Raw genomic sequence first — 11,355 nt, 5'->3', positions numbered from 1 at the left:
AAGGTTCATTCACACCAGTTCCTTTGCCTACTCCGCTGCCAACCAGGGCCCCACCTTCAGGGACCTCACAGCCCTACAGCAATCCCAATGGGTTGACATAGGCATCAACCGAGATGGACAAGCTGCTGTGCTTAGGAGTTCAGGAATGTGCTAGAGCTTTTGGAAGAAAGAGTGTGATGTGCTGGAGCAACAAGCAGGCTGAACCACAGATGTTTCTATGCCAAGCTGAGATGCATGGATTTCTTCCTGAAGATAGATGGAGAAGAAGTGAGGGGTGGACCTGTGCTTCAGTAAGGGCTCCTACTTGTGGCACAAACTATGGGCAAGTCATTTATGATACCTGTACAAGGTTGGTGAGAATTACATGGAGTAACACCTGGAAAAATGTTTTGGAATATTTAATTTAAACCTCAGCTCCTGGGTGGGTGTGGGAAGGAGCAAAAGAGATAATAAGAGCAAAAGAACCTACTTCACTGTCTTCAGATTTATTTAGCTGAATTTGCATGAAAACTCTATGAACCTCAATTTCCTCTTCTAGGACAGGAAAAAAATTCAGTTCTTGTGAGGCTTAAAGGGATTAATGATTCTGAAAGTCCTTTGCACACTCTAAAGGACTGTGGAATGTCAGGTGTGCTCACTCAAGCTAGAGGTGGCACTGATGTTCCAGGAGGGTCCTGAGGGAGCCTGTGATCCAGGTGCCCTTCGGGGGAGAAGGAAATGAGAAATGCAGTGGAGGGTCCAACAAATCACTCCACCTCTCCTCCTGGAAAGGCAACCTCAGGAAAGACACCTTCCACCCCCGCAACCCTCCCAACTTCTACTCCCATCACTCCCCGTGGTCACCTATAATCTGACCGCCCAAACCCAGCCTTTGGCTGAGGCCCCACTAGTACTGCCCTCTCTCAGGCATGTAGTCATGAGCATTCTCTTCACTACAAAATACTCTTGTCCCTTGACTTCAACAACCAGTTCTTCCTGGGCCTCCTTCCTAAATCTCTCATCATCTTCATTAACTCCTTCTCTCCTCTCCCCTTAAGCAATGGGGCTCCCAGGTTTCTGAGAGCTCTCCTTTCCACACTCACTCATCCCCAAGAATTGATTAAAACTTCTGTGTGAGGGCTCCTAAATATCCCTCTCCTGAGCCAAATACCGAATTCTAATCATCTATTAGACATCATGATCCGAACTTGGAGAGGCTCCTCACACTCCACACATTCATTTTCTCCTTCACTTTTGCCCATGATTCTTCTCCTATGCTCCACCTTCTCCTACTCTAATCTGTCCACCACCACCCTGCCCTGCCCTGCCACCAACTGCGCTAAAATAGATTTTATCATGTCACTCCCCAGATCTATCCCCCTAAGGAAGGAACTGTCATTCTGCTGGCTCCCACTGCAGAAAAAAAGAAGTCCAAAACTATTTACTGTGGCATTCCAGGCCCTAACCCTGTCCTCCAACCAAGCTTCCTCCCCCTACTGCCCTTCATATGCTACACACTATGAGCTTCATCCTGTCTCTTGATGTCTAGCCTTTGTTCCGTGTTCCCTGAGCCTGGAACCACCGTGTCTGGATCATCTCTGCATCTTCAACGCCCAACACAGGGTTCAGCAGAGGTAGGTGCTAAACAGCTTTGTGAATTTGGGGGTGGGCAGGTAGTCTTGTTCAGAGAACCAAGAAATCCATTTCTAACAAATATTCCCAGAGTCATATAATCCTACACTCAGTTTCTAAGCCTCTCAAATGGGAATGTTAGTTCCACATAAATTATAGGTCAGTTTCAAAGATAAAATGGGGTAACTGAGGCAATTACCTTTGGAAAGGGCCAAGGGCTACACACAGTGGTGAGCTTTCATTCTCCTTTCAAGGCCCAGCTGGCTCAGCCATTCATTCATTCACTTTTTCATTCCCTCTTCTATTTCACATTTGTTTAGCACTTCTCCATGCCAGGGACTGTGAATCTTTCTTCACGAAACCTCAGCATTTACCCTCTCAGTAAATATATCCATGTCTGTCTCTTCCAGCTGAGAGTCCTTGTAGAGATGGACATGCCTCCCATATCACTGGATCCCCAGCCCCCAGCCCAGGTCGCACACATTTAAAGAACTGTGGGGCTCTTGGCTTCCCTCAGCTGAGCCAGCTACATGGGATGAGCCTTCTTTTAGAAACACAGACCACAGATACTTGCTGGGGAGGGAGCCACAACTGAGGACCAAAGGCTTAGTCTTTCCAGCCTTCACTCCTCCAGTATGGGCCAAGCAGCAGAGATAAGGGTGAGGGTTGGGGCTGAGGCAGGTAGGAACTACACAGAGGAGGAGGCTCTTACCTGGGGAAAACAGCAGTTGGTCAGTCTCCTCAGGCCTGGGCGCTTGTCCCTCAATGAGACATCCCACGGGCCTGGTTTGCACCCAAAGTGAAACGCACAAGTGACCTGATAATGTCCCCAAGCCCCGCCCTTTTATTAGACAACAGCTAAGTCACTTCCTTTTGAGTCTGCCCTAAGAGGAGCCGGGGGTAGGCAAGGCCATGGTGCAAACTTAAGCAAGATGACCACAGGAAGTTGGAGAGGTAAAATCGGTCAAGGGCTCTAGGACATGCTCTCTGCAAGGATGGGAGTTCTGTCCATTTTACAAAAACTCAGAGTCTGAGCTCTGAGGTGGTAGCTCACCCCTGGAAAGAAAATGGAGAGGCCTAGTCTGGGAAATATGCAATCCAATGGACAATTTGGCAAAATGTGGAAATACTAGTGAGTGAGAGGTCATGTGAGCACAGAAGAGACTTGCCTTGGAGTGGGCAGGGCAAGCTGAGGAAGCTGAGCCTTGAAGGAATGGTAGTATTCTGACAGGTGGTCCTTGGAAGAGAGGAGCATGTACAACATGATGGAAAATCAGACATCTTCATGGAATGAAGTATAGCTCCAAGGTTCTGAAGAGGATGCATGGAGATGGGACTGCGTGGTGGAGCGGTGGAGCTAGACTGGAATCTAGCCGTTAGTCTGTAGGCCAAGGGGGGCAGTAGGTTCACAACATAGATCTTCTCTACTGAAAGGGGAGGGGAGTCTCAGGTTGTAGTCAATCTGTTGGCCACCAAGTTGGTTTTCCCCTGTACTAGTCTTTTTATTTTTTCTTAATATATTTTTATTGATTTCAGAGAGGGAGAAACATCAATGATGAGAGAGAATCATTGATCAGCTGCCTCCTGCAAGCGACACACCGGGGATTGAGCCCGCAAACCAGGACTGTGCCCTGACCAGGAATCAAACTCTGACCTCCTGGTTCATAGGTTGACGCTCAACCACCGGCTGAACTAGTCTTCTTGAATGCACAGAACCTTGAAGCATCACTGTGCTCACTGCTATGGTATGAAATGTGTGTTCCTCCAAAAATTCATGTTGAAAACCTAATGCCCAAGGTGATGGTATTAGGTGGGGCCTTTGGAAAATGATTAGGTCATGAGGATGGAGCCCTCATGAATGGGATCAGTCTCCTCATAAGAGAGGCTCCAGAAGATCCCTCACTCCTTCCAACATGTGGAGGACACCAGAAATCTGCAACCAGAAGAGGACCCTCACCTGACCACACTCGCTCCCTGATCTCAGCCTTCCAGGCTCCAGAATTGTAATAAACTTCTATTGTTTATAAGCTACCCAGACAGTGGCATTTTGTTATAGCAGCCCACATGAACCAAGATACACACCATGGTAGGAGACAACATACTGCACCAATTTTCATTTCAGGGAAATTGGTGAGCAGATACGTTAAAGCTTTAGGTTACCTCGTCAGCAGTAACCCTACCATTACCCACAGACAGTACATGACCTCCACCAGGATGATGAAGGCCCGGGACAGTAGCTCTTGGATTCGTTTTGGCATTGACAGGGCCTGGGAACACCCGACATCAGCCCTGCTGCACAGTTCTCTGGGTACCAGTACAGCATATAGGCCCTGACAGGCAGGGAGCTCAAGATGGGAGTGAACAGGTCACCCATGACGTAGTGTCCTGCCTAACCTGGATTTCCAGTCTCTCTCAACCTTGTTCAGTTAAGAGATGAGAATATGGAACTGAGGTGAAAGGCCCAGCTGTGATTCATGCTGGCAGCCAGTCTGCAGTCTCCTGAGCCAGAGCGCCAGAGCTCCTCGTCTGTTTCTGGAAATGTGTGTCCATCTCCCCAGGAGCAGAGGTCCCAGAACCCCAGGCTGAGTGTCAGGGCCTTTGGAGGGAGGAGGCAACCTGGACTTAAGGTCTGTGAACAGCTGACAGGCCTTGCAGTAGCCTAGGCACAGTAGTAGCCAGCAGTTCTCAAGACACCAGATGACCTCTGACCAAAAGGGGAAGGACAAATCCTGACTAATTTCTCCATAGGTATGATTTGCCTTAGTTTGGGTTCCCCAGAATTAGATCAAATTTGAGCTGTCCAGAAGGAACTGAGAAATGGGGAGAGGTCAGCAGGAGGAAAGGTGGGGCACAGCCAGAGTTCTGCTGGGCTAGGAACCAGATCATCCCTGCTCTGAGTTGCTCCCAGGCTTGCTTCTCACAGCAGACAGTGCCCCGCAACAAGGCAAACAGGCCCTCGAAAAGCTCCCCATAGTTCCCTCCATGCCCTTTCACTAGGCTATGCCTTGCAGTTCTCTTCTACCCATCAAGCTGCTTTACTGTTAGGTCTTTGTTCATGCGGATCTGTCTGGAATGACTCCTTCTTTGCCCTTTCCAGCCTTTCCACCTTTAAATTACACCTCAGTCATCACCAAGGCTTGGGGAGCCTTCCTGGGTAATTCCTCCCGGCCCTAACCCCAGCTGGGTGTGGCCTATGGGTCCCATAGTGTCAGGTATTTTCTCCCATCTTTGCATGATAACTGTGGACTCCAAGCACATGCTTCCTACTCATCTTTAGAACTCCAGAGCCCACTTCTAGGCCTGACAAGGAATAGGATGTTAATTTTTGTTAAATTGAAGAGCCTTCCCACAACCTCAGTAGTCCAGGGCTTTTGAAACTGAGAGGAAATCAGTAACCTCTTCCTGCCTTCCTAGTGCACATGGCTTCACCCTTTCCACTTGGTTTATACATGCCTCCATCTTCCCACTGATACTTCCATCCCCTTAGTACTACCCACCTTCCCTTCACCCTGCTAAGTCAATTTAGGGCCAAGACTGCCCTCCCCGGCGAGAAAGAGCCCATCCAAACCTGAAATCTCCACTGAGATTTTGTCACTCAAGGGAGAGGTGGGAGGTAGTATAGTGAAGTATAGAGCACGAGCTCTGCTGTCAGACAGACCTGAGTTCAAATACCATCCCATTTACTAGTTGTAGGACCTTAGTTTCTTCACTTCTCTGAGCCTGTTTGTCCACGTGTAAAAGATGGAGACTAATTTCTACATAGGATTTGCCTTAGTTTGGGTTCCCCAGAATTAGATCAAATTTGAGTGTAAATAGTTTAATTGGAAAGCGATCCAGGCCAGGGTGGGGATTAGAATGATGCATGTGAGGTGCCCTGCTACAAAATGTAAAAAGGCCCTCAAAGTTCACGGACGTGTCAACCCCGCCCTTACATGAACCCAGAGTGAGTACCCCTCACCCTGGTCCCAGCCCTGATCCAGTAAAGCACTGAAAAGGGAGTGAGCAGTGAGGTAGGAAGGGAAGGAAGCCAATGAGAGTATGTAATCAAGTTGCTGCTGGGAGCTAAGCCCTATAGAACTGTTTAAAATGAACCCACCTGAGAGGTGAGGAAGCTGTGGTATTTATCCTCCAACTTCCATCTTTCACTGGCTGAGGGCTGCTTCAGGGCCCTAATTACTTGTCACAACCTCAATAGTCCAGGGCGTTTGAAACTGAGAGGGAATCAGAGCCTGTGCCACACAAGCCTAGAGAAGTGCTACGGAAGAGTCACAGGTTCTTGCAATAGGACCATGTGGGTATGTACTAGAATGGTGAGCACCCAGGAGAAACGGGTAAGGCACTGATTCTGTTAGAGCAGTGGTTCTCAACCTCTGGCCCTTTAAATACAGTTCCTCATGTTGTGACACAACCATGAAATTATTTTCGTTGCTACTTCATAACTGTAATGTTGCTACTGTTATGAATCATAATGTAAATATCTGATATGCAGGATGGTCTTAGGCGACCCCTGTGAAAGGGTCGTTCGACCGCCAAAGGGGTCGCGACCCACAGGTTGAGAACCGCTGTGCTAGAGGGCTAGTGGAAGGATGAAAGGGAAAAATCACAAAGCCTAACACAGAGAAGTCCCCTTTTCTTTCCCAGTTTATGGCAACCACTTGTGAAGTTCATGGAGCTTCCTAGATCTCCATGAGTCCACACTTGCAGTCCAGGGCCTTCCCATCTTGGAAGAAGCAAAAAGCCCACCAAGACCCCAAGGAGAGCTCTAATTGCCCAGGGTTCAAAGGTGCTATGGAAGGCTGGCGGTTGATGGAGCTAAGGTAGAGGGCTTGCTCCTCTAAGAACTGTATCTTCCTGCATCTGCACCCCACCTCTCTCTCTGGCTTTTCCACCTCACACTGTAACACTACTTATGACATACAAAACTAGCACCTTGTTTAATAGCAACTACTGTCACTTCCTCACCATCCTCTATGTGATTGATACTATGCTTTTATACACATTATCTTAACTCTGAGAACCCTGTAAGATTTTTTCCCCTGTTTTATGGACAAGGAAACTAGATCTCAGAGAGGTTAACTTTTATCAGAAGCAGGGGTTCAGACTCAGGTTGATGTGATACTCTCCAATGACTATTTCTTCACTGTCTCAACAATGCCCTCCCACAGGACCACTGGAGTAATAAGACAAATCAGCAGCCTGTACCAAAAACAGTGGGGGGTGGGGAGGGGACACTGGGGAGTTGCTGTTTCCCCTTGACTCCCCATTGGCTAACAAAAAGCCTATTGTTCCTGGTCCTGCTTATTCCACACCCCCCTCCAATAATTTGCCACTGACCCATGTTCTAGTAGATTGCTCAATTTTAAGCTAAATAATTCACTTTGTAAAATCAGCCTTTCTCTTTTCTTATCTTTAGGCAAGAGATAACATACTATCCCCTATTTATAGAACTCTACCTCCAATAAATTTCTATTTAATGAGAAGACTAGTGAGAGTTAAGCTAATGGGACATAATTGATAAACTAATTTTCATTAGAAGGCAAACAGGAAAATAATCAATACTAGAATCAAAATATGACATTTTCTTTAGGAGTGAAGAGGAGGGGCACTGTAGTGTCACTGCCATGGACCAAAAGTGGCTTTATTTGTTCTCAGCCTTTGTTTCCTCATTTGAAAATTGGGAAGGATAATATTACCTCACAGGATTGCTGTGAGGATTAAATGAAGGTACATACATTGCCTGAACCATAGTAGTTGCTCAAAAAATAACTGCCATTATGTGATGCTGGCCTCAATGTCAGGGCACCAAGACATGGAAGGAATAGAGAGTGAACCTACCATCCTGCCTTCTAACTCAAAGATCTTGCATGCAAGGCACCCAGACGGGAAACAGTGCCTTCCCTAAAGGCCTGTGCTGGCCTTCCATCCTAGCTCTCTCTCAACTCCCCCGTCTAACACACACCTCATTTTCATTTTAAATAAAGGAAAAGGTAACTTTGGACTTGATAAATCAGAAGTTAGAAAAGTCTGTGTCCCTGTTCGTCCTGTCCCAGGATCCTTTCCTGCTCAGCAACCATCTCCCACAGTCTTTCATTACATCTTCAATTCTGTTTGGGCCAAAGCTAGCTTTTCTAACATCTTCCTCAGGTAGTTGCTTCTACCACCCAACACGCTCCACAACAGCCTATGCACTGAGAACAGACCACATCTCTCTTCTGCTCTGAAATCTCCTGGGCAATGTGACTGAGAATGTGTACTTTCTACTAATGTACTTAAAACAGAACCTATTTCCTGTTACTTCTATGACCTCTGACAGTGGTTTTAACAAATGCATATCCACTGATTAATCTACAAAGGAAAATTATTGCATAGGAAGTAACTAAAAATAGTGTTCACTTACAAATTCCTGGGAAGAATGGCAGGAGAGATCTCTCAAAGGTCCTATGCTGTGGGAGTTCTCTTTTTTTAATTCTCACTCAGGGATATGTTTAGAGAGAGGAAGAGAGAGAGAGAAACATCGATGTGACAGAGAAACATCAATTGTTTGCCTAACCATCCATGCCCCCAACTGGGGATCAAACTTGCAACCTAGGTATATACCCTGACCAGGAATCAAATTTGCAACCTTTTGGTGCACGGGTGTGACGCTCCAACCAACTGAGCCACCCAGCCAGGGCTGGCTGAGAATTCTTAACTGGGTGAGGCAATGAGATGAAGTAATAGGTCATGGAATGATAGGGATAGCAGAATAAGGAGTAGGATTCAGTGAACTGGCACCTTGCAGAATGATGTCAGAAAAGGTCAAGGAGCCGGTGTGGCTCAGTGGTTGAGCATCGAGCTATGAACCAGGACGTCACAGTTTGATTCCCGGTCAGGGCACATGCCTGGGTTTTGGGCTCCGTTCCCAGTGGGGACCATGCAGGAGGCAGCCGATCAATGATTCGCTCTCATCACTGATGTCTCTCAGTCTCTGTCTCTCTCTTTCTCTCTCCCTTCTGCTCTGAAATCAATAAAAATAGATTAAAAAGAAAAGGTCAAGGGAATAATCACACAGTGTTCTGGAACTGCACACTATACATTCAGTGAATATAGGTAGGATATCAAAGACTAGTAAAATATTTCATTCAGAAACATGTAACTTATGAGTCTGAGAACAAGCCCCACAATTAAAATATCTGTACCCAAAACCTTATAACACAGAGGGGGGAAAGGAAGATCTCCCTCTCATTGAAATAAGATTTCATACAAACATATATCAATATATTTAAATTTTCTTTTAACTATAAGTGAATTCAAACAGGCTGTTATAAAACCGAACACTATGTACAATTGTCTGTATAGATCATAGAAAACACAAAAACCAGAATGCTGAGTGGGTGCTCGTGGTGGAAAATGCCCATCAAAACTTGCTCAACAATGAACTGGGAGCCATTAAAGCTTAATGACCATGGTCCATCCTTATTGCTAATGGTTTTGTCAACCTTCGGACCCTAGAAATTCAGGATTTTCTCCTCCTTCCTCTGCCTGCTTTGGACCGTGTCCGGCTACCTGGCCGGACAGTAAACTGCTTTTTAAAGTCCACTAAGCAATCTGTGGCTTCTGAAATGGAAACAAAAGACTTGATGGGAGACTCATTTAAGTCAAGATGTGCAAGGGAACTCTGCATCTCTCTGCTGCAGCCTGCCTCTTCCATCCCTGGTGAGGGTACCCTAGAGAGAAAGGAAAACTTTCAGAATTCAATATCACCTCCCAATAAACACTAAGCATGCATCATGCATTGTAGCAGGGGTTTTTACATATATTATTAATTCACATAATCTTTGTAATCATCCAACCAAATAAGTAATATCATTCCCCTTTTACAGATGAGGACATTGGGTAAATCATATACCTTTAAAGCCACACAGTTATGCAGTGAGAGAATGAGGATTCAGATTCAAATTCCCAAGCTGCTTGAAATCCAAGTCAGAAGAGCAGGGTTGAGTGGAGATAGAGAGGTAGAGAGGAGTAAGAAATAGTGTTTGCTCTGTTTTAACACCATTAGTGAACTGAGCTACTATTCCATTCTTAGCCAAGATATAGGGGGTCACAGAGGCAGAGAGAGAGAGAGAGATCTACAGTGATTTCTACCTTCTACATTTTGACTATCACACTATACACAGAACTCAGGACTAGGCCTCTACTTCTCTAGAACTGCTGACAGCTGCACTTCAATGCACACCCCAATTCACCTGAAGGCCACTGTTTCTGAAGACTTGGTCTTTATCTCTGCATCTGTGATAGGACAGAAAAAGTAATAATGTTGTTAGTAGTGTTGTAGTCATAGCACTTCTCATTGATCATGTGCTTCTTGTATTCTGGGCACTGCTTTTCATCAGGCTTATCCATGTGGCTACAGACTAATCCCCAATCCCCAGTCTAATGGAATGTGAGCATTTAGGATCCAACACTCAGCTGCAGAAGTACTGAGGTGAACACTTTTAAATGAACAACCTCTGAATAAATCTACTTCAAATCTGGACTTGAGGAACTAGGAGTTGCCAAGGGAAATCTGCCTCCTACAAAGAATCACAACCTGCTGATCTGGAGACAGCAGGACATGGAACTCAGAGAGGCTGCCTTTTTTAGAGTCATCAGAAAGGCTTAAGCAACAGTTCCTCTTCCATTTGCATCTGGTGAATTTTAACAACAGCAACTAATAACAACCACAGTCATGATAGCAGCTAACATTTATCCAGGGCCTACTTATGCCAGGGAATATGTTTGGAGTTTTACATAATCCTTACAATCTGTTGGTATTACTAACTCTGCAATGCTTGTAACCAATCTACTCTACTGATCCCTAAATACTAGGCACAAAGAGACAGAATTACTTCCTACAATCTCTCAGGAGCATAGGTTGGAACACTAAGCTAAAGGTAACATATGAATGGAGCATATACTGGTACATTAGAAGGAGGCAGTAACATCGGTATGTCTGATTTCCCATGCCTGTCCCTTTAACAGGAGTGGGGAACGTCCGGCCTATGGGTCATATCATTTGGTCTGGCTCTGCCAAGGCAACCACAGGCAGGACTTGAAATTCAATAACTCTAGGCACTCTTTTCATAGTACCATAATTTTTAAGTTGATAATTTTGTATGGCCTGTGAATGATGTTGTAAATAGCCAAATGGTCCTTGGCAGAAAAAAGGTTCCCCGCCTCTGTTTTAGAAGGTACTTGGGGCTTGTGTCATTGCCCTGTCATCTGGAAATGTTTTTTCCCAGTTCAACAGACAGTCCTGGAAGTTTAGGCTTCATAAAACATGAAATGAAATGCATGATGAATAAGACAGGCTATCTCCCCATCTTTCTTAGGGAGAGATGACCTAGACCGAGTCTCAAAGGCTTGCTACTTAGGTGAAATGTGTACCCACACAACTCTAACAAACAGGGAGTTGGCAGTGGTTCCTTTCACTAGAAGGCCTTGGCCAAAAGCCCAGAAAACTGGTCCCGGGTCCTCACCTGCAGTCTTGTGCTCAGACTGCTCCAAGAGACTGAGGAGTCGGCCTTCACTCCGGCCTTTTTCCTGTGGCAGAGATAAACAGATGAAAGGGAAGGGTTACCTCATAGCAGAGAATCTAAAATACAACTTCCTTAGCCCAGATCACACCTGTCTCCTAAGGAAAGAGGTGTGGAGGTGCACCTCTAAGAAAGTCTTTTGCTTTCTAATAAATGAGGGTACACAGTTAAAAAGCAAACCGTGATG

The 11,355-nt window shown here is 45.8% G+C and overlaps 1 protein-coding gene across 1 annotated transcript in view; it reads right to left on the bottom strand.

The window, feature by feature from the left end:
- Positions 1–8,710: 8,710 nt before the first annotated feature.
- UIMC1 (ubiquitin interaction motif containing 1) overlaps positions 8,711–11,355 on the bottom strand; it is a 76,964-nt gene continuing 74,319 nt past the window's right edge. Inside the window, exons 14-16 of the mRNA XM_081091012.1 lie at positions 11,112–11,175; positions 9,840–9,882; positions 8,711–9,317 (exon numbers count right to left, since the gene is read on the bottom strand). Of these exons, the coding sequence (XP_080947138.1) occupies positions 9,107–9,317; positions 9,840–9,882; positions 11,112–11,175 (318 nt within the window). The 3' untranslated portion in view covers positions 8,711–9,106. The remainder of the gene's footprint in view (positions 9,318–9,839; positions 9,883–11,111; positions 11,176–11,355) is intronic.

This window comes from Myotis nattereri (genome assembly GCF_964212035.1).
Source record: "Myotis nattereri genome assembly, chromosome: 5".
Classification (NCBI taxonomy): domain Eukaryota; kingdom Metazoa; phylum Chordata; class Mammalia; order Chiroptera; family Vespertilionidae; genus Myotis; species Myotis nattereri.
The sequence above is the reverse complement of the archived record's forward strand: the minus strand, read 5'-3'. Positions and strand labels throughout refer to the sequence as shown.